The sequence below is a fragment of the Haematobia irritans genome, chromosome 2, assembly GCF_050003625.1.
Source record: "Haematobia irritans isolate KBUSLIRL chromosome 2, ASM5000362v1, whole genome shotgun sequence".
Lineage (NCBI taxonomy): Eukaryota > Metazoa > Arthropoda > Insecta > Diptera > Muscidae > Haematobia > Haematobia irritans.
This window is the reverse complement of record NC_134398.1, coordinates 159,370,848-159,395,038: the sequence shown is the minus strand read 5'-3', so window position 1 is coordinate 159,395,038 and position 24,191 is coordinate 159,370,848. Positions and strand designations below refer to the sequence as shown.

At 33.9% G+C, this 24,191-nt stretch overlaps 2 protein-coding genes across 3 annotated transcripts; one reads left to right on the top strand and one right to left on the bottom strand.

The window, feature by feature from the left end:
- The first annotated feature begins 1,435 nt into the window (after positions 1 to 1,435).
- On the top strand, positions 1,436 to 4,543 carry LOC142226628 (uncharacterized). The gene is made up of 2 exons (XM_075296731.1): positions 1,436 to 1,635; positions 1,713 to 4,543. Exons 1-2 carry the CDS (start codon positions 1,599 to 1,601, stop codon positions 2,096 to 2,098), a joined length of 423 nt encoding a protein of 140 aa, XP_075152846.1. The 5' UTR covers positions 1,436 to 1,598; the 3' UTR covers positions 2,099 to 4,543.
- Positions 4,544 to 8,223: 3,680 nt separating this feature from the next.
- CaBP1 (Protein disulfide-isomerase A6 homolog CaBP1) lies at positions 8,224 to 10,119 on the bottom strand. Of its 2 annotated transcripts, none has more exons than XM_075296729.1 (3): positions 10,045 to 10,119; positions 9,798 to 9,896; positions 8,224 to 9,728 (listed from the first exon to the last, which is right to left on the bottom strand). In XM_075296729.1, exons 2-3 carry the CDS (start codon positions 9,808 to 9,810, stop codon positions 8,434 to 8,436), a joined length of 1,308 nt encoding a protein of 435 aa, XP_075152844.1. In that variant the 5' UTR covers positions 9,811 to 9,896; positions 10,045 to 10,119; the 3' UTR covers positions 8,224 to 8,433. The 2 variants fall into 2 exon arrangements, with proteins under 2 accessions (XP_075152844.1, XP_075152845.1); XM_075296730.1 differs by having other exon boundaries at positions 10,050 to 10,068.
- Positions 10,120 to 24,191: the final 14,072 nt, after the last annotated feature.

Sequence of the window (24,191 nt, the reverse complement as noted above, 5' to 3'; positions counted from 1 at the left end):
TATTATCTTCAACACTTTTTCAAAGATTTCGTCAACATTTTGGCAAATTGGAAGTAATTCGCAAACAATTTAAAGATGATTTAAAGATGAGCTATTTCAAGTCAAGTTGAATTTATGTTGAAAATTATATTTACCCTCAAACTGAAAAGTTGTTGCATTTGAAAAACGCTCATCCTGTGTTTATTGGGATTGTGTTCCACCCTAGTGCATTAGCCGACTTAAATTTTGAGTCTATAGATTTTGTAGAAGTCTATCAAATTCTGTCCAGATCGAGTGATATTCAAATGTATGTATTTGGGACAAACCTTTATATATAGCCCCCAACACATTTGACGGATTTGATATAGTATCGAAAATGTGGATTTACAAACCCTGCCAACATTTTTTGAATTTGGGGGCGCTTCAGAGAATCCCCACTACGTCGAAAACAGTCTATACGATATCCAAAACTCCTCGGAAAAGCGCCGTCACTATTGAGAAGTTGTACCAAGCCAAGTTACTACAAAAAAGTATCGCATGAGTGCAATTATTAGGAGCCCTTCTGGATACATTTAGAAGGACGCCAATAAGAGCCCCTTCAAACAATCAGACAAAGTGCATTTTAAGATAGTTGTAAAAGAATCATTGTGGTCAAGTAAAACACGATTGTTTAGATGTTTATTAATTTTATGAAACATTTATAAATTCTCATATACATCATTTATACGGCTATCACATCACATTTAACACATTTCTATGCATTAATAAGAGATTGATGTTGAGTTACAAGTTGTAAGTTAAATGTTGTAGCGTCTATCAGCCAGTACTTTTATTCCCAATGGAGGCAGCGTGCCTGGAAAAATATTTGAAAAACTATCACTTTATTCCATTTGGAAAGTCAAAAATTGTTCACCAATTTACTTTTCACAATTTTAAGGGTAATAACTATGTTTTTAACACTTCATTATCACTTTTATTTAAATAAATTATAAGAAGCTAGTTGTGCTTTGTGTTTCACAAAATATAAAATGGCTCTTGTAACAATAGTGATGGCAAAATACTTCCATGTACATTTTGTACTTTTTGATATGTTTACCCCATCACAGTTGGCGATAGTTGCAGTGCCACTTACGAGTCTTTGATAGCGATGAGGATGAAATGGAACGTTGAAATGCTGGCAGGGAAGTGGTGCAGTGTATAATATAGTCGGCCCCGCCCGACTTTAGACTTTCCTTACTTGTTTAGTATGTCGAAAACGTCTCGTTTTGAGGTGCTTATAAAGGGAAAACATTTCAAACCCCAAAACATTCTTGGTGAGAACACCGTATTATAGGCTTGGCGGTGCAATACGCCAGCGTCGTACATACCTTTTAGGTTTTACCGTGACGCTGCTTCTATCCTTACAATCTGAGCACATTTGTATAAAGTGGATTAATGGTTGAAAATTCAACTCTGATGTTGATTAGCTATCACACACACACAACGCATGGTTTTGTTGCAACAGGAAGGGTAAATAAAATACACAAAGTAATTTGAGAAACTATCACCTTCATAAAATATACTCAATAACATCATCAAGTGTACCATTGGAATTTGAATTTAACAGCTATAATAATATAATGATCAAAAAAGTGGTCCTCATATTCTTGGTGATAGGTAAGTAGATGCAACACAAAACATTACCCACTGCCCCATAAAAAAATGCTACGTGACTCTCGTTTTTGTTTTTGCAGTTACCTTGAGCTGTGATTATTATTGTGAAGCGGGGAATGTAGGTAGAAGTCGTTCAAGCAGTTCACAAAAACGGAATTATTATGGATCACAACAAGCTCAACCAACTCAAGCTCCTGCTATTACACCCAAAGAATATCTGGACAAAAATTCAGGCTTCTCCACATTCGGAATCATTGCTATAATATTTGTAGTTATTGTAAGCTGTTTGGCATTCTATTATGGCATAATGTGTTATCCGTTCCTGTGTCGAGATGAAAAGAAATATCGTTTTATGGATGTATCATCCACCATCACAGCAGCCACATCTCGCTCTATACAATCGATAGAAAATTATCCCGATGATCAAAAACATGGTCAGCACAATGAAGAGCATAGATTTAAATAGGAATTCAGCAATAACTCAGACCTGTGATTCACCATTCACCGCCGGTCCTGAATGGTGGAAATACAGCCAGCATTTTTCTCGAATAGAGTAAGATTTTTCAAACCTTAACCTTAATGCATAAGTACAATATTTAGAAACCTTTGGCTCTTTAAAAATAGTTTAGCAAAATTCTTAAAATGCTCAATGCACAGAACCGATAAGTATGAATTTATTTCGGGTGGCCATAATTGTTTCGAAAACTTTTTCCTAAAAAATGACTCAGTCAGTCATCTTCTTCAAAGTAAATTCAATATTTTCCATTACCTTTATTTGTACAACAACAATAATTGGTAGACGAGACGATAAAAATGACAATAACAACAACAACAATTTCTCATCGTACCCTCATCACTAGCAATACAAATTCTGTGAATTGGTTTCACTGTTCAAACCTTAGATCCGTAATTATATCTTTTGTATGTTTTCTTCTTTTTTTTTTTGTTGTGGATCATATGCCGCCGCCGACTTTACGATAAACATTCAGTGGAAGACAGTTCAGTTGTTGCTATATTTGATTCACTGTATCTTTGTTTAGTGTGTAAACGTGGTAAACAACACATTTCCCTCCCTCGCTGACTGTGTGTTTGTAGTTTTCTTTGTGTTTTTGTTTTCCTTTAGCAAAGGCATTTCTGTATGCTGTATTACTAGCTGCTTGTTTATGTTATTTTTCCATTGCCCATCTTCGATTTATTAGTGCTTGAATACAGGTATCTGAGAAGAAACTATGTATGTATCCATATAATTTATATTAAAAATGCATATATTTTAATAACACTTTAGTTGTTGTTGACTTTAGCATTGAAATCAGATTTTGTGTTTGACGCTGGAAATAGTATTAATGAATAATGTCATAGTATTGTTATCGTGGGAATATCCTTAAAAACTTGGTATTCATTAGGGGAAATTATAAGATACATTTTTTATTCCACATTAATTGCAAGTGATTTTCTGTTTTGCTTGGTACAAAAGCAAAAGTAAACCAATACCCTAGACTATTTTCTTGTGACGAGGTTTTCAAAGTATTCACAGCAAACCTATATGTTGATATAGCGTCCTTATAGGAGGATTTGAACTTATGATGTCTGGAAAGGAAATTGTAAGATTTCCCAAATGTTTCGTCAAATATTAACTATATTTTCATATTTCTTCATACAGCTCCCAAGCCTTGTCACTTTAACTTATTAAGAGGTTTCTTGAAAATTTAACCTATTTGAAATGTTATTCTTATTGAATATTGTGATGTAGCTAACATATGGACACATTTATGGACTGTACTTCCTGAGCAATCATTTTATATTTGCATTATTGTAAAAAATAGCTATATAGAGAAGATGATTAAAAATTCGACAAATTTCTTATATAGACCTTTTTGAGTGTTTAGAAAAGCAAGAAACAAAAAAAAGTACACACGATTTTTCGTAGTCAATATGATGACCATATCTTTATCACGAATTCAATCTAATCCACCAAAATTCAAGTGTTTATAAATCAAAACCCCATCTTTGCAGTGTGAATTTAAAAATGTCGAAAGTCTATTTTTCCAAAAATTTGTTAAAGTCAAATGGTCGAATTTTCGATTTAGATTACAATCCCTAAATTAAACAGCCAAAACCGATGTGTCAAGTATAACTATAAATGTCCACAACGGCCATTGTTTGACGTAGCCCCTATTTGGAGAGAATCCCCAGTATTTTATTAGTTTCTTTAGCCAGTTTCCTAAACTGATCCGTATTCCCACCTAATAATTTTTTTGAATTCAGAACGGTGAAATTTCATTATATACACTTTAAAAAATGTGGGGAAGTTAGTGCATATAACAGCTTGTTAAAGGCGGTTTACATATACATTTTCAACAATATAGGAAATAAAATTCGATGACCTAACTTTACTTCAGATTTATGTGATAATTTGATATGTAAAAATAATCGACTATCAAAGTTGGTCAAAATCGACTAATTGAAAATTGATGCTGGTCAAAACTGTATTAATCGTTAGCCTAGGTGACTTTAAACCACTGAATCGAATTATGCCATTATTATTCTACTTCATAAATAGGTTTTCTAAAAATTTATGGGCAACGTCAGTTCAACAATTTTACACTTATTCCGACATACTACAAATTTGAAAATGAACAAGAAGAATATATTATCAGAGTACTATGGACAAACATATCTTTGTTGCATGAGCAAATCACAGTTATTAACTAAATTATAATCCATTGTTTGGATGGAGATGTGCAATTTATAAGCACCTATTGTGCTTAATTTTTGACGAAGACTGGACGAGTCTAAACTACCGACGACAAAATTTTCCACTTGAACCCCACAATACTGCTTATATACTCATATATCAGTTAGCAACTTAATTGCCGAAATTTTTTCAGTTAAAGTTAACCCAGAGAGAAGACATCTGCAAATTTATTTGTTGTTAATTGACAGTTAAAGGCTAAAGGAGCGACTTGATAATTGCCTAAGTTAAATGATCAGAATTTCAATTTCCAAACATAAAGCGGAAATCAAAGCTCAATAGATTAATTATAATTTCTTAAGCAGTTTTATATTTAGCATATTTCTTTTCAGCATTCCAACTAACCCCTAAAATATTAGATATCATCATTCCTAAACAGCCCCTTAATAACGAATCTCTATATTGTTGTTGTATCAAAAATATTTTTTTCTACAACTTTCAGTACTTAGCAACTTAATTGCCGAAATTTTTTTCAGTTGAAGTTAATCCAGAGAGATTAACTTCAACTGAATTTTTGTTTTGTTAACTGACAGTTAAAGGCTAAGGGAGCGACTAGATAATTGCCTAAGTTAAATGATCAGAATTTCAATTTCCAAACATAAAGCGGAAATCAATGCTCAATAGATTAATCATCATATCTTAAGCAGTTTCATATTTAGCATTTTTGTTTTCAGCATTCCAACTAACCCCTAAAATATTAGATATCCTCATTCCTAAACAGCCCCTTAGTAACGAATCTCTACATTGTTGTTGTAACAAAAATATTTTTTTTTCATTACTATTGACAAAAACATACAATCGGTTAGCAATCATCATTTTTTAGATTTTGCGAAAAAAACTAGCATATATCCTTGATATATGTGTATAGAACAAAAAGAAATCGTAGTAAACATTTGTGATTAATACTCTCCATTAAAGACTATAATTTACACTGCACAAAATAGCATATTAGATTTACAAATTTATCATATTATTAAATAACTACTTAAACAGTTTTACACTAGTTACGTATTCAATTATATACAACAACAAAAGAAACTAAATTTATATAGTTTAGTTTGTACTTAAATAGCATATAAAACCATTTACACATTCATTATGTATTTCTTGGAAATATTTTATTTACTGCAAAAGGGTTATGAACAAACAAAATTTTTGAAAAAATTTGCCTTTTGATGAATATACAATTTTAGTCATAAGTCTATAGAAATTAGATATAAAAATTAAGTATTCTTGTACTCTTTTTTATACTGTATTTTATAGATTTTTTATATGTATACATATTTTTAAAAATAAATTTTATAGAAAATTTTGAAAATGCCTTTTTGGTTTTCATGTGCGTTTTTAGGGCGTTTTTTTTGTGTTCACTGTATCAAAAAAGTCACCATACATGCTCTTTTTTTTGGCAACCCTATTATATACTTGAGCAACCATGATGATGCTGAAAGGGGTTTCTACATCAAAACGGAGAGAATTTTTCCATAATAAATTAACTTCCAGCTTCGATAATGCCTTCAATTGATAAAGAAAATTAGTGTTTGCACGTTAATCCGTGTTTTTGTCAAAAATAACAAAAAATGTAAATAGTTTTTAGACATTTCGATAGACACTACAAAATTTTAATTGACATGCGAGATCGATGGGAAAATTTTATCGGAAATATCAGAAATCGATAAAAGATATAGCTTGGTGGTTCAATATGTATCTTTGATACGCAAAAAAAAAATAACAAAAATTTGTTGCAAGTAATTCAAAACTAATATTTAAAAAGATGCAAATTGTTATTAATAGAAATTTCGATGGACACCAACAACAAACTGCTTGCTGATCGCAACTAGAAGTTTTCAGAGATATTAGAGGGCAGTAATATACACAATGCTTTTTTGGTTCCTAAACTGTAAACATTTTACGAATTGTACGCTTGAGTATGAAGTACAAAAATATAACACCGACTGCTATTTTAGCAGATTTTTTCCTACAAGTGTAGGCTTGTTTAAAACATATATTTTTTTTGTAAATTGATGCTTTATTTGTTTTCCGATAATTCCATATATATCTTGCGAAAACATTCGATAACAACGTCTCAGGGAAGGAGCCACCTTGGTGCAATGGTTAGCATGCCCGCCTTGCATACACAAGGTCGTGGGTTCGATTCCTGATTCGACCGAACACCAAAAAGTTTTTCAGCGGTGGATATCCCACCTCAGTAATGGTGATATGTCTGAGGGTTTCAAAACTTCTCTAAGTGGTTTCACTGCAATGTGGAACGCCGTTCGGACTCGGCTATAAAAAGGAGGTCCCTTGGCATTGGGCTTAACATGGAATCGGGTAGCACTCAGTGATAAGAGAGAAGTTCACCAATGTGATATCACAATGGACTGAATAGTCTAAGTGAGCCTGATACATCGGGCTGCCACCTAACCTAACCTATCGTCTCAGGGAATTTTCGTTATCATTCATTCATTTCTTCATGGTAGTAAAATTATCGTTAGATGTGATTTTTTTATTTATTTAACATAGTTTAATTAAAAAAATGTCTTTTACGGATATTGGTAGGTTCTCCTATCGTGATGTTGCATAGTCAAAATGAGCTAAATGGTTTCACTGTGGCGTCGAATTCGTTTTTGATTTCTAAAGATTTTCTTGATAGATTATACAAAAGTCGCATCAATTACTAACACCGATAAAAAAACGTCTCCCGACTATATTTTTTGAGCATTAATATATTTTGAACATGTTTCTTAATATGGAATGGTTCACTGTTTGCATATAACAAGGGCATACAAACATTTTGAGAGAATGACGTGTGATATTGGTCCTGTTTGGTTTCAGACTTTTTTTCCACCTTGTAATGAATGTGTATTTTGTCTGCACATTAAAGTGATTGATCTCTCTGTGGATACTTCCCTCCACGATAGCCTACGCTGTTGTCGTCTTATCGTATACATGAATCTTAAATACATAAAATTGATAACATTAAAATAAATAGTGCCTTCCTGGACATAAAAATACATACGATTGTTTTCTAATCCACCCAAATTGATAACACTATTTGTACGAAAATAACTTTCGAGGCATTTAGTATTATCAAAAGCTAGATTTTTCAACGAATGTTGTGAATATTATTATTCTGATCCTACAAAAATACCCTATCATATAAATGATTCTTACCTACCAGAGAATGAAGCCGCCGAGTCGCGCCGCCGATTTCAGTCGCCGCCGACGATTTTTGACCAGTAGACGCCGCCGCCGAATATATCGACTCATCTCGACTCAAATTTAGCCGCCAATTAATCAAAAATATCGATCTTAATCAGAAAAATGTATTACTAATTGTCGTACTTTATTCCAAAATTTTGAACCTTCCACCCACAATCAATCTATTTCACGCTGCTATAATAACTTTGCAAAAAAATTTGCTCAGAAAATTTGAAGTCAATGTAAATTTGATTGTAAGATTGGTTGTACAACTAATCTCATTACCATTCGAATAACTTCAAATTGATTTTATAATGGATAATTGTCCACCGCCGAATGGACAAATCTATATCGGCTTAGCCGTCAAGCCGCCGCCGCCGGAGACAAAAATTTAGTGTCAGCCGCCGCCGACAAAAATGGGTCGGCTTCATTCTCTGTTACCTACATACAATTGATATTAAAATAAATAGTGCCTCCTTGGGCATGGAAATATTTGCAATTGTTTTCGATTCTACCCAAAAATGATAAAGAAAAAAGTTTCGGGCGTTTAGTTCTATCAAAAGCTAGATTTTGCAACGTATGGTTACTTTGTATATTATTGTGTTGGTCCTACATAAATACAATTTTTTTTCAATATTCAATTATTTTAAATAAAGCCATACTGGCCTTACACAAATGCTTTATTTTTTTCGAAATGGAATACATACGATAATTTTATGTTTATATATATAAAAAAAAACTATGAAATTAATGACAGTCTTACGATAAATTAAGTGTATGCTAAATTACATTATGAAATGAGGAAGAAATGGTGGTGGCATTTTGCGATGTGGCTTCTATTTCATTATATCTTACAGTTCATCCTTGAGATCATCCAAATCAACATCGGATAGATCAATATCTTCTTCGGCAGGTAATTGCCCATCTTTACCATCCCAGGCTGGTACTGTATTGATGGATGGTTTCTTGGCACCCTTGACTGGTGCCGTTTGACCTCGGCCAAAGGAAATATCACGTAAGAACTCATTGATGCCATCCTTAGAGAAGGAACCTTTCAATACGGAGAATTTCATTTTCTTGAAATTAACCACAGCCATGGCAGGATAACCAAAACCACCAATTTCCAAAGAAGATTCCAATTCTGGTTGAGCAACAGCTTCAGACCAAGCCCATCCCCAGGCTTTCTGTTTGAATTTCTCACCCAACTCACGTAGAGTCGACAAGAATTTATTGCGGCATTTGGCATCACAGTCAAGTATATGGGGTAAAACAGAGATAACGCACAATGGTTTTCCTTCACAGGCCTCATCAAATGAAGATTCATCGATAATCTCTACTAATTCTGGGGCGGGTACATTTGCCACATGTTTGTCTAATGCCCATGTAACAATGTCAGAGGATGTGCGTCCACCATCGTACTCTTGGGCATCGGATGAGCTCTTCTTGCCAGCGGGGAAGTATTTAATTGTGGGATACCCTCTTACACCATATTCAGCAGCCTTGCTTTGATGGACCGTAGCATCTAAGGCACCCAGTTTAACTTTACCCTTTAGTTCTGTAGCTGCTCTAGCCCATTCAGGAGCCAAATTTTTGCAATGACCACACCAAGGAGCGAAAAATTCAACCAACCAATCGTCTTCAGATTGCAAAACCAATTTATCAAAGTTATCGTCTGTCAATTCAATGACGTCATCTTTGCCACTATCTCCACCAGAGGAGCTACCACTGCTGCCACCTCCAAATGCAGCTTGAACTTTTTTCTTAGCTTCGGCTAAAGCCGCCTCCGCAATAGCTTTTGCCGTACGTTGACCATTATAGTCTGTGGGCGAGCGTTTATTGGCACCAAATATCTTGATTGTGGGGAAACCACGTACACCATATTGGCCACCCAAAGATTTGTGCTCATCAGCGTCCACAGCTCCTACTTTGATGACACCCTTCAAAGCTTTGGCCAATTTTTTGTATTCTGGGGCTAGACTCTGACAATGGCCACACCAGTTTGCATAGAATTCAACAACCCAAATGGCATCATCTTGAACCACAAGCCGATCAAAATTGGAGGGAGTCAGTTCAACAACAGCGTCACTGGGCGAATACATGCCCCAAACTCTGGGCATCACCACAGCAAAAAGAACACATAGTAGGCCTGTATAAAGAATACGTGTTCATCAATGATTCTTTACAAAAAAAAAAAATTGTAATTCTTGTCACTGACCTTTTATTATCATTTTGTGTGCTCCAATCGCTCCGAAAATACTTCTAGAATGTCTTAAGCCGGTGACGTTGACAGAAGAAGTGTTGTTGTTTTTTATTCCTATACGCGAATAGAAAAAAAATCTATTAACGCCTATACGATATTTTAAATATTCAACTTTGTTGAGTTTATATCTTTGGCAATGACTAGTTTTAATTCTATTTCCAGCAAGTTAATATCTTCAACTAATAAATGTCTAACTGTTTACCTTACTTTGTTACTTTGCAGAATGACCAAGTATCTCTTTAATATCTCTTGTTGCTCTTTGAACAGACGTATCGGTCTGTGATTGGTGGATTTGATTTACACAGTGTTGACAATTACAAAAAAACGTATAGATATTTGACATATGTAAGACCTAAACAACATGCGTTTTTCTTGCATATATACAGACAAAATTTATAGATGTCTCATGTCTATTCACTGTGCTTTAGTTTTTCTGCACGCCGTAGATGGCGCTTTGTGTTTTTTTTCTGAAAAGGAATGACTAGATTTGTCGCGTCTACCCAATAAACACAAGCATTGGAGAAATGTTTATATTCAATACGCTTTCAAACATTTTGTCAAAGATTTAGATTAGAATTCAATTTGAGAAATTGTTGAGAAAATCACGTTCTCAACAAAAAACAGACATTACCCTTAACAATAGAATACAACACGTTAAGGCCGGTACTCTGTTCGGTTTTCGCGTTGAAACTCCATACAAAACCAAAAAATGGGAAAAATTTGCGAAATTTTTTCCATTTGTGATACTTTGTTTTTTCGTGTTGAAAAACTGACGTTTATAGCACGGCGCCATTTGCAATGTGAATTAAGAAATAATTTATTTTTTTTAAAACTATTTGTGCGGGTTTATAAATCAAACACGGACCATATTTTTGTTCCGAAACTATACAAAGGAAAAAAGGAATAGCAGATCAATTGCCCAAGGAAAAATAAAATGTTATTTTGTAAAAACAAGCAACAACCACCAACTTAATCCAATATCGCTCCCTGTAAAATAGCGCTCCAAGCTACCTAAAAAAAAGCCGCTATCTATGTGCGAAATAATGGTTTCCATAAAAATTTTTCGCAAGAATGAACATAGTACCGGCCTTTAGCAACAACTTTTCAATTTGCAAGGATTTTTGAATTAATGTTGAAGATGGGATTCGCTATCAAATTGATATGGCGTTACCTATGAAAAATGCTCATCCTCGTGTTTGTTGGGTATGGACCGTGGGGACACATGGTTTGCAACCCATTCCACGGACTGCAAACCCCCATTTGGAGTATGCCTATTTCCCGAAAAACTCACAAACAACTACAAGGTATATAAAATTCTGTACATCACTCATTTGTTTTGGCTGATTTGTAAGGTAACTCTCCCTCTTGAAAGAGAAATGAAGTCACGCGCAATTAAGAATCATTACGATTTGACTTGAGACGTCTCTACCGCTGATAAATTTTTTGGTGTTTGGTCGAAACTGGGTTTGAACCCACGACCCTGTGTATGCTAACCATTGCACCACGGTGGCTCCAAGTCTTAGAAAGTACGGAATTAAGCCGTTTTAAGTGAAAACTTAATTTTTGTACAATTAAATTTTGCAAAACAGAATAGAAAATCAATAAAAAAGTAAAAAATAAGAAAAAAAAAACAACAAAATAAAACAAGTGTATACGGCCATAAGTTTGGCCAGGCCGAATCTTATGTACCATGGATTGCGTAGAAACTTCTACTAAAGACGGCCATCCACAATTAAATTACTTGGGTCGCGGCCGATGGCAAGGCATCTGAAAACTTCTTAACATCATCTTCTAAATTGTAAGTTAGTCCATACGGGATATTAAGTAGACAAAAGAAAGGTCGATTAAATACGTATATATTCAGTTCTTGACCGGTATATATAGGGAAGAAATAATTATGAACCGATATGAACTTTTGTGCGGTAATTATAGAGCCAGATTTGAAATATTGGGGTCGCTACCAAACAGTAAAAAATCGGCCATTTTTGGTAGACTCGTGTTCATTATTGTATATAGCCCCCATATATACAATTACGAGTCTACCACAAATGGTAGATTTTTTACTGTTTGGTAGATTGGTAGAATTCTGTTTTGGAAGATTTTGCAAAATATTCCTCTCCAAATGCTTCATAAATTTTCTATACAAAAAACATTTTGACAAAATTTTTTACAAAAATTGACAAAATTTTCTATAGAAATAAAATTTTGACAAAATTTTCTATAGAAATAAACTTTTGACAAAATTTCCTAAAGATATACAATGTTGACAAAATTTTCTATAGAAATATAAAATTTTGACAAAATTTTCTTTGGCAATAAAATTTTAGTAGATTATTTTTGGCTCGAGTGGCAATCATGATTTTTCTGTGATTGGGGATCGGTTTATTTGCGGGCTATATATAATATAGATCGATACGGACCAATTTTGGCATGGTTGTTATCGGCCATACACTAACGAAATGCACCAAATTTCAACCGGTTTGGATGAATTTTGCTCCTTCAAGAGGCTCCGGAGGTCAAATCTGGGGATCGGTTTATATGGGGGCTATATATAATTATGGACCGATGTGAACCAATTTTAGCATGGTTGTTAGAGACCAGATATCAACATCATGTACCAAATTTCAGCCAGATCGGATGAAATATGCTTCTCTAAGAGGCTCCGCAAGCCAAATCTGGGGGTCCGTTTATATGGGGGCTACACGTAAAAGTGAACCGATATGGGCCATAACAGGTTGGCTGATAAGTCCCCGATCTAACAAAGAAAAACACATTTTTTGTCAAAATTCGTTTTTATTATTCAACATAATTCCCTTCAAGAGCGATACAACGATTTTAACGACCTTCCAATTTTTTGATACCATTTTGGTAGTACTCCTTCGGTTTTGCCTTAAAATTTTGAGGTCTGAGAAAAAGAAAAAGTCGCTGGGAGCCAGATCTGGAGAATACGGTGGGTGGGGAAGCAATTCGAAGCCCAATTCATGAATTTTTGCCATCGTTCTCAATGACTTGTGGCACGGTGCGTCGTCTTGGTGGAACAACACTTTTTTCTTCTTCATATGGGGCCGTTTTGCCGCGATTTCGACCTTCAAACGCTCCAATAACGCCATATAATAGTCACTGTTGATGGTTTTTCCCTCAAGATAATCGATAAAAATTATGCCATGCGCATCCCAAAAAACAGAGGCCATTACTTTGCCAGCGGACTTTTGAATCTTTCCACGCTTCGGAGACGGTTCACCGGTCGCTGTCCACTCAGCCGACTGCCGATTGGACTCAGAAGTGTAGTGATGGAGCCATGTTTCATCCATTGTCACATATCGACGGAAAAACTCGGGTGTATTACGAGTTAACAGCTGCAAACACCGCTCAGAATCATCAACACGTTGTTGTTTTTGGTCAAATGTGAGCTCGCGCGGCACCCTTTTTGCACAGAGCTTCCGCATATCCAAATATTAATGAATGATATGACCAACACGTTCCTTTGATATCTTTAAGGCATTCAAAATCATTTTGTGGATTTTTTTGATGTTTTCGTCGGTACCCACCTCTTTCGGGCGTACACTGTGTTCACCGTCCTCCGTGCTCATTTCACCACGCTTGAATTTTGCATACCAATCAATTATTGTTGATTTCCCTAGGGCAGAGTCCGGAAACTTATTATCAAGCCAAGCTTTTGCTTCCACCGTATTTTTTCCCTTCAGAAAACAGTATTTCCATTTTTTTCACAATAACAAAAGTTGCTTCACAAAAGACGCTCTATCTCACAAATTAATTGACTTACAGACATCAAATTTTGACACGAATCATTTGAAGGTTGGTACTATATAAAAGTAATATGCATTTAATACTAGAGACGTCATCTATGTGTCAGACGGGGACTTATCAGCCAACCTGTTATACAAAATTTTATCAAGATTTTATTTCTATAGAAAATTTTGTCAAAATTTCATTTCTATAGAAAATTTTTCAAAATTTTATTTATATAGAAAATTTTGTCAAAATTTTATTTCTATTGAAAATTTTTCAAAATTCTTTTTCTATAGAAAATTTTGTCAAAATTTTATTTCTATAGAAAATTTTTCAAAATTTTATTTTTATAAAAAAATTTTTCAAAATTTTACTTCTATAGAAAATTTTGTCAAAGTTTTATTTCTATAGAAAATTTTGTGAAAGTTTTATTTCATTGTTGTTGTTCTTTTGATTTCAGCTTAAAACCAAGCATTGACAAAACTACAAGTGTAGCTTAATCAACAGAGGAAAATAATGTTTGTCAAATTTATTTGGGCAAAGCCCTATAAACTGCAAGATGGTTGGATGGACGCACGTTTCGGAATTACCACATTCCTCATCAGCATCCTCTACTTGCAGCAAAACTATCAACCAATTATCAGAATAAATTCAGCAGTTCACTAAACCCAACAATGAACCACACTTGAACCTTCCGAAAAAAGGTTTATGATGGCCGGCTTATGCCGAAATAAATTCGTACAAACATATCTCGGAAAAGAGATATGTTTGTACAAATTATTTCGGCATAAGCCGGCAATCATGTTAAACCTTCTTTCGGAAGGTTCAAGTGTGGTTCATTGTTGGGTTTAATGAACTGCCTGAATTTATTCTGATAATTGGTTGATAGTTTTGCTGCAAGTAGAGGATGCAGTCTATAGGACTTTGCCCAAATAAATTTGACAAACATTCTTTTCCTCTGTTGGTTAAGCTACACTTGTAGTAGAGAGAAGTTCAACAATGTGGTATCACAATTTTGTCAAGATTTTATTTCTATAGAAAATTTTGTCAAACTGAATTATATACGTATTTAATCGGCATTTTTTGTTTAATATATACCACATATGAACTAACTTACAATTTAGAAGACGGTGTTAGGTTTTAAGAGACCTTGCCATCGGCAAGTGTTATCGCAACGCAAGCAATTCGATTGTGGATGCCAGTCTTTAGAAGAAGTTTCTACGCAATCCATGGTGGTTTCCAAATCGAAGACAGTGCAAATCTCTCAACGAGAACACTGAGCAATTCAATGCTCCTACTAAAATCTAGCCAACTAGCGATGAGTCAACATTAAATCAATTTCATATTATGGTGACTTCTTTAATCTGTCATATACATAAAAGCATTCTTCATATATCCATATTCATCGCAGCCATAAATGTCTCCATCCAATCGGATTTAAATTGATTCATTCGAAATACCGTTAAATGCACAATTTCAATTGAAATTTTGATGGTGTTACACAAATTGTATTTCATATTCCTTTCTTCCTTCTGGAGTTGAAAAAAAAAAAAACAAAATAAATTGAATTGTAGCAATGTGTAAGAAATCCGCCGCTTTTGTCTGCCCTGGCAATGGATCCATGAATGATGAGTATGTGTATGACAATGTGTCTACATAGTGTGATGTATATTTGTTTGAGTTTTTCATCTATGGGTATGTTGCGATTAACCACCGGATGTTGTAATGCAGTCAATAGAGTGGAATATCTTACATCCGTTTTTCATTGTATGCAAGATTTCTTTTTGGCAAAGGCGTCGAATACGCGTTTGCAAACTTGATGAATATATGAAACCCCCACACTATGAATGAGTAATCAATATTTTGGTTTACATCTGTATATTAAGGTAGTTCGACACGAATTCAACCAAAGGCTTTTGAATATTTGAAAACAACCGTCTTCTCAATAGATAGCACTACATTGAATCAATTTATGAGTTGTGGGAGTTAAATGTATATACACAAAAAAAAAAAAGTTTGGAAAACGGTTGAAGCAAATTGTTTTTTTGGTACGACATTTTTATTTTTGTTATTTGATTATTCAATAACCAAAGTCGAAGTCATTTATATCAAGCGCTGTTTCTGTTTCAGAAAAAGGTGCTAAGAACTAGCACTAATACTAACACCACGTACCAAATTTCAACCAGAGAGGGTGAAAAAACGGCTATATATAATTATGAATCGATATAGACCAATTTTTGCATGGTTGTTAGAGAGCATATACTAACACCACGTATCAAATTTCAACTGGATCTGATAAATTTTGCTCCTCCTAGAGGCTACGGAGTTCAAATCTGGTGATCGGTTTATATTGGGGCTATATATAATTATGGACCAATATGGGCCAATTTTTGCATGGTTGTTAGAGACCATATACTAACACCTCTTACCAATTTTCAACCGGATCCGATGAATTTTGCTCCTCTAAGAGCCTCTGGAGGTCAAATCTAGGGGATCGGTTTATATATAATTATGCACCTATATGGACCAATTTTTGCATGGTTATTAAATATCGTATATGTACTAACACTATGTACCAAATTTCAACCGGATCGGATGAAATTTGCTTCTCTAAGAAGCTCCGCAAGCCAAATCTGGGGGTCGGTTTATATGCGGGCTATACGTAAAAGTGGTCCGATATGGCCCATTTACAATACCATGCGACCTACATCAATAACAACTACTTATGCCAAGTTTCAAGTCGATAGCTTGTTTCGTTCGGAAGTTAGCGTGACCCACTACCCAGAATATATACTTTATGGGGTCTTAGAGCAATATTTCGATGTGTTACAAACGGAATGACAAAGTTAATATACCCCACATCCTATGGTGGCGGGTATAAAAATGCAAATAACGAATTGGCGCCTTAAAAATATATACACACAAAGAAAATTTCATTAAAAGTTTTTTTTTTCTACCAGTTTATGCCTAAAGTCAAACATAATATGTTTGGAGAATACAAACAATATTTTGTTTGAACCAATTCTGAATATATAAATGCTTGAAGCAGAATGTGGGAGTATATGTTACAGAAACCATTTTTTTGGAGGGTGTACACCCTCACAAAAAATCGCTTCTGTAACATATACTCCCAAACATATTTTGCTTCAAGCATATACATTTTTGGGTATTGCCCACACATTTATATGTTTGATCTCTACCAATATATAATATGTTTGAAAGCATATTGGTCTAAACAATATATGTTTGGGTAGTCTAAGTTCCAAACATTTTGTATTTTTGCATCCAAATTCAATAATGTTATCTTCCAAAAAACAATATGTTATTATGTGACCATATAATATGTTTGGAAGCATTTTGCACCCAAAAATATTATATGCTTAAAAAAAATTCTCCCAAACAATATTGTGCTCAAAATTTTATTTATTTATTTATATATTTACAATCATAATGAATTATGAAAATAAACAGGTAATATAGGTGCTAACAACATAGGTTTTCGACCTGAATGCTCAAAATTTTGTTTCTGACCAATTGTATATTCCCCGACATCTTTCTCATTTCCACGAGATTTTTTAGTTCTTAGCACCTTTTTCTGTAATACAAACATTGTAGAAGAAATTATTCAATTTTATGATTTTTTATTTTATTTTAATTTTACCTTTTGCCGGACGGGGATTCGAACAGCGGACCACACAGTTTGTAAGGATCAAAGAAGTAGCTGATCAATTGCCCAAGGAAAAATAAAATGTTAATTTTGTAATAACAAGCAACAACCACCAACTTAATTCAATATCGCTCCCTGTTAAATAGCGCTCCAAGCTACTAAACACATATATGTTTATAGGCTATTTCTAAATTAATATATGTTTGCATCCAAGCATATTATATTTACAAACATTTTATGTCCCAAACATAATATGTTCTAACATATTAACATATATGTCCCAAACATGTTATGCTAGTTTATGAACATTATATGCTTGCACTCAAAAATATTGTGTTTAAAAATTTGTGTTCCAAACATATAATGTTTATAGCCAAACATATGAAAAACAGTCTTTTTCAACCGTGTAGGTATGTCGACAAAGTTAAGAAGTTTCAGAATACCTTGGCATCGGTAACGTTTACCACAACCTAATTCGTTCGGGCATGACAGTCGTTTGCAAAACATAGTACTCAGTCCATGGTGAAGGATACATAAGATTGGGCCAGCTTGAACTTTCGGCCGTATATAGAGGGTTGCCTTTTTTTGGCCTAGTGTTGCAATCTGCCATCTGACAGCTCTATTGTAAAGCTTGACTTTTTTGAGGTTATACATTGATAGAAAAAGTTTCCTTATATTAACGAAATGTGTCATTAAAACTGAGCCAATGAAACAAATTCGTTAATACTCGTACAATGAAATTTTTCGTTATTATAATGAATTTTGTGTTAATCAACGTAACGTTTCGTACAACAACAGCTGAAAGTTTTGGGTTACATTCACTTAATCTATTCAACTAGGGGTACGAGGGATATGGAGTTATCGTCAACTCTATTCTCTCCTATATTACACATAATATATGAGAAGAATATAGTTGTATAAGATTCTTCACAGTAACTGGGATACCATAATGGTTTCCAGACATACTCCTACCGCAAACATACCACATTTATACTAATATTCAATTCCATTATAGAATAGACGCTCTTATCCTTTCAATGTTTATAGAAATTCTTCAGGTAGATTGTTGTTGATATTAGCTGGGAAACCTTTTCCCTTTTTTATTTCACTCAACATAATGGCTATTATTCTCCCTTTCGTTGGTATTCTATTCATAATCGACGGTAATATCGCATTTGTTATCTTTTGTACCATGGCACCTCCTTCCAAAGCGACATCATAAGGAAAGGGAAAGTATATTTACAGTCTTTAATAGGGGGAAACATCATAATTGTGGATTGGATAGAGATGCATGAATATATAATGCAATAGAAACATATCATTCCATATTCACATAGCTCACACATATACAACACAAGCACAGCAGCTCTTATGTGTGCACCATACACACACACACACCCACGAACACATCAGCCACAAATTCATTTGAGTGCATGGCGGAAATTGTCAACAGCTCCAACACCAACACTATGACTGAAAGTATCTTATAAATGACCCATTATTCCATTTCCCGTTTTTTTGCAAGGGTTCGTTATAAGAGGAAAATGTTTGCCAAAAGATTATAAGTGAATGAGATGTGTGTTTTGAATGTTTCAGTAGTTCTTTAATGGCGATGCTTTAAATGTCCAAAGATTAAAGTTTTGCAAATATTTGGGATATTTTAAAATGGTGATTTGAAAAGGGTGTTTAGTTTAAGGGAACCTTCTCTGGGAATGTATAGTATGAAGTTTCTCGCAAGGACTTTGACCTCATGTGAACTCTTTAAAAGTCGGATGAAGAATGAGCCCCCCCAGGAACTTATTTTCGATGTGGCCGATAAATTAACTTTACATCCCGAATTTTAAGCGATAACTCAGATCACTCAGTGCTGCCTGATTCCAAGATTAGATCAAAGACAAGCGACCTCCACAATGCTAGAGTGAGTCATGACGGCGTTTAAATAACAGTCTGTTTCTGTATGTCGAACGAGCTCTATCGATCGACTGAAATGCTTAGAAACAGCTGATTTTTGGTTATAAATTCAACTGTTTGTTTCCATTTCAGTCAATCGATAAAGCTTGTTCGACATACAGAAACAGGCTATAAGGAATGGTGGGAGAGTAGACAGAAATAAGGAACAAATGAAATTTCACAAACGGAAACCCTATCAGACCATAAGCGACAGGCGTGTGTTTATGATGGCAGGGAGACTGACCATGCATCAAGGATGTGGCGATAACGAGTTTGGGAGGGTAGTTCACCGAGATTACGAGAGTTTATGCCGTCGGCCTGAAAATAAGGCTGTTCTGCATGCGGTAGTCCGATCGATAATGGAATGTGTCAAATTGATGGGATAAATAGTCTACAACTTGACGGTACGAATCTAGGCAATGCAGTAGGTATACTGAAAGAATAGACGTTGGCGAGGTGGTCAGAAGCACAATAAAAACACTAAAGGTGAAAACATGAACGATGAGAATTAATAAGAAACGACTGAAACTGTCATATGAATCTCCCATTTTTAAGACTAAATACACCCGAATTTATGACAAGTGATCAGGGTTGCCAGTTTGGTTCGATCGGACAAAAATTGGTCCAAAATATTATTAATTTTTAAATTTGACCCAATAGCCCAATAGAATTTGGGTGATGTTGGTCCATTTTCGTCAAATCGGTATTTTTTAAAATTATTCTACAGAAAAATTTCTGTAGAATTAAAATTTTGACAAAATTTTCTATAGAAATAATATGTTAATAAGTATATACAGTATATACCCACCACCATGAATCTAATATACTAGTTTCATTAGAAAATGTCTGAGGGGTTTATGACAGAAATTTTCCCAAGCAGATCAGTTCAACCAGTACGCTTCCCGGAGATAAATGTAAAGATTTTACTCATGGAAACTAGATCAGATTCTGGATTTATAAGAACCACTTTGTGTTTGAGTGTTAAAATTTTAAATTTAAAAAAGTGAAAATTTTTAGAAAGTTTTACTTCAATAGAAAATTTTGTCAAAATTTTATCTCTATACAAAATGTTGACCTAATTTTATTTCTATAGAAAATTTTGTCCAAATTTTATTTCTATAGAAAATTTTTGTGTAAATTGTATTTCTATAGAAAATGTAGCCAATTTTTTTTTATAGAAAGTTTAGCCAAAAGTTTATTTCTATAGAAAATGTAGCAAAAAATTTATGTCTATAGAAAATTTAGCCAAAATTTTAAAAATTTTGATAAATTTACGATTTGACGCAAATGGACCAAAATCAACCAAATTCCATTTGTTCCAACAATCTGACAATCGGAATTTAAAATTAATAAACCGTAGGAGTTTAATCGAGATATCATCGGTATGATGGGGGCTATGCCAAAAACATGGAACGATACACATAATAATCAGCAAATCTCTTGTAGTTCCAGAATCTAGACCCCAAATCAGTGGGCCGATTTATAAGGGGGCTATATCAAAGACTTAGCCGATACACAATATATTTGACATACCTCTTCATGGCCCTAGAATGCCTGTAGATTTCCAATTTCTGCCAAATTAGATAAAAACTACGGATTCTACAAGCCCAAGAAGAAAAATCGGGAGATCGGTCTATATGGGGGCTATACCACAACATGGTCCGATAATCACCATTTTCGGCACACCTCTTTATGGTCCTCAAATACCTCTAGATTTCCAATTTCAGGCAAATTGGATAAAAACTACGGTTTCTAGAATCCCAAGACCCCAAATCGGGAGGTCGGTTTATATGGGGACTATATCAAAACCTGGACCGATATGGCCCATCTTCAAACTTAACCTGCCTGCAGACAAAAGACGAGTTTGTGCAAAATTTCAGCACGATTGCTTCATTATTGAAAACTGTAGCGTGATTACAACAAACAGACAGACAGCCAGACAGACGGACATGTTTATATCATCTTAGAATTTCTCCCTGATCAAGAATATATATACTTTATATAGTCGGAAATCGATATTTCGATGTTTTACAAACGGAATGACAAACTTATTATACCCCCGTCACCATTCCATGGTGGTGGGTATAACAATATTTTCTATAGAAATATAATTTTGGCAAAATTTTCTATAAAACTTAAATTTTGACAAAATATCCTAAAGAAATGAAATTTTGACAAAATTTTCTATAGAAATAAAATGTTAACAATATTTTCAATAAAATTTTGGCTAAATTTTCTATAAAACTGAAATTTTGACAAAATATCCTAAAGAAATGAAATTTTGACAAAATTTTCTGATGAACTAAAATTCTAATAAAGTTTTCTACAGAAATAAATATTTGTCAAAATTTTCTATAGAAATAAAATTTTGCGAAAATTTTCTATAGAAATAAAATTTTGTCCAAATTTTCTATAGAAATTAAATTTTGTCCAAATTTTCTATAGAAATAAAATTTTGCGAAAATTTTCTATAGAAATAAAATTTTGCGAAAATTTTCTATAGAAATAAAATTTTGTATAGGAATAAAATTTTGACAAAATTATCTATAGAAATAAAATTTTGTCCAAATTTTCTATAGAAATAAAATTTTGACAAAATAAACCCAGTCAACTGCACTCAAATCGATGATTTGACGGTGGCAAAGGAAAAGAGATATGTTTGTACGAATTTATTTCGGCATAAGCCGGCTATCGTGTAAACCTTTTTTCGGAAAGTTCAAGTGTGGTTTACTTTTGGGTTTAGTGAACTGCCTGAATTTATTCTGATAATTGGTTGACAGTTTTGCTGCAAGTAGGGGATGCTGATGAGGAATGTGGTAATTCCGAAACGTAAGTCCATCCAACCATCTTGCAGTCTACAGGGCTTTGCCCAAATAAATTTGAAAAACATTATTTTCCTCTGTTGGTTAAGCTACACTTGTAGTTTAGTCAATGCATGGTTTTAAGCTGAAATAAAAAAACAACAACAGAACTAAAAAATTGTCAAAATTTTCTACAGAAATAAAATTTTGACAAAATTTTCTACAGAAATAAATCGAAAAAAAAATTGAAAAAAATTTCTATCGAAGTAAAATTTTGGAAAAATGATAACATTTTAAATGATTTTAATTTAATTTGGGAAAATGGTCCGTTGGTACGACTTTTGATCCAATTTGAAAAATTAAAAATGTTGGTCCAAAATAAAAAGTTATTTGTGGCAACGCTACAAGTGATATTTTTTATTAAAGAGTGGTTAAATTGTAAGGGTCGATGTTGAATGTGAACCACACCTAAACGCCAAGTTTTTTTCCGAATTTTATTTGACATTTCTCTATTTCAGACTTACTCAATTTGAACCATGGAGAGATACACAATCCAACAAAGTGTTAAATGGTTCCAAGAAATGGCAACAGTGGATGATCAATTTTCGAAGAAAATCATCTTCAGTGATGAGGCACATTTTCACCTCAGTGGATTCGTCAATAAACAGAATTGCCGCATTTGGGCGAATGAGAATCCAAGAGTGATTGTCGAAAAAAAGGCTGTTTGGTGCGGTCTATGGGCTGGCGGCATCATCGGGCCGTATTTTTTCCAAAATGAGGTCGGTCAGGCAGTTACTGTGAATGGTGTTCGTTATCGTGAGATGATAATGAACTTTTTATGGCCCGAATTGGAAGATATGGATGTGGACGATATGTGGTTTCAGCAGGACGGTGCCACTTGCCACACAGCTAACGAAACAATGGCTCTTTTGCGCAACAAATTCAATGGCCGTGTTATCTCACGTAATGGCGATGTCAATTGGCCGCCAAGATCATGTGATTTGACACCGTTGGACTTTTTTCTTTGGGGTTATTTGAAAGAAAAGGTGTACGTCGATAAGCCAGCAACAATTCAAGAGCTAAAGGTTAAGATAATTCGGCACATTAACGGCATAGAACCTCCATTATGCCTCAGCGTCATCGAAAATTTGGACCATCGGATGAAGGTGTGCCACCGAGGTCGCGGCGCCCATTTGGCCGATATTTTTGTCCATACATAATACCAATATATCATAATAAAATAAAATTACAATAATTTCCTAAATAGTTTGTGTTTTATTCAAAATCAACATCGGCCCTTGAAATTTTAACCACCCTTTAGATTGAAAATGAAATTTTTTAACATTAAAAAACCTAGCTTGTCTAAAATTCCTTTTCTCATATTTTTATGTATTTGTGATGAATGAAAGTGACAAACGATAGAGATATTATAGCAAGCGTGGCCATTGGTCTAAAATTTCATTTGGGAGGACAGAATTATTTTTTGCATGTTTATTCGGTTAGTGTGGTCAAAGTCTAAGATTTATCGACCATATGTAAAACTCGATAACTGTGTATTCAATCACTTTAATAAGCTACAGTATCGATTATGTAATCGAACATAAATTAAAGTGTGACCAACACCTGGAATATTTCTCGAATATTCCATTTTTAGTGGTTCAATTAGAAATTGTTTACATCGGAAAAGTCAAATCATGTGACCCGTTGAAATGTGCGCTGCACACAAAAACAAAAATATTTTTTATCACAAAATATTGGATCCAATAAATTATACATAAATTTCTGATACAATAATTTTTCGTGATTGATTGATTTTTTGTTTTCATTAAAAATCTAACAGAGTCAATTAAAGATTTAATTTTATATTTTTTTAAATTTAATTAAAATTTTAATTGGAAAAATTTGCTGCCTTTTTTCCTTTGTATCAGAATATTTTTCGAAATTATTTATATACAATATTAATTTGACGAACATTTCTATATAATCTTAGATTAGATAACAAAGAGTTTCCCGTGGTCCTGCTCAAATATGTATTGCTCCTTTATCTATTTGTAGTTACAACCTCATATAGTATAGTTATGAAATTATCACTCCTCATATGTTGATAATTTATAGCAATTTATTATTTCGAAATTATATGATCTCTACATTTGTTATTGGAGTTACTCGTTGGATGTTGGT

What these genes read in the sequence shown, in the direction of transcription:
- LOC142226628 (XM_075296731.1), top strand. Translation starts at nt 1,599, where the DNA reads ATGATCAAAAAAGTGGTCCTCATATTCTTGGTGATAG. An exon ending in CCTCATATTCTTGGTGATAG is followed by an intron (nt 1,636 to 1,712) that starts GTAAGTAGATGC and finishes TTGTTTTTGCAG; the next exon opens with TTACCTTGAGCTGTGATTAT.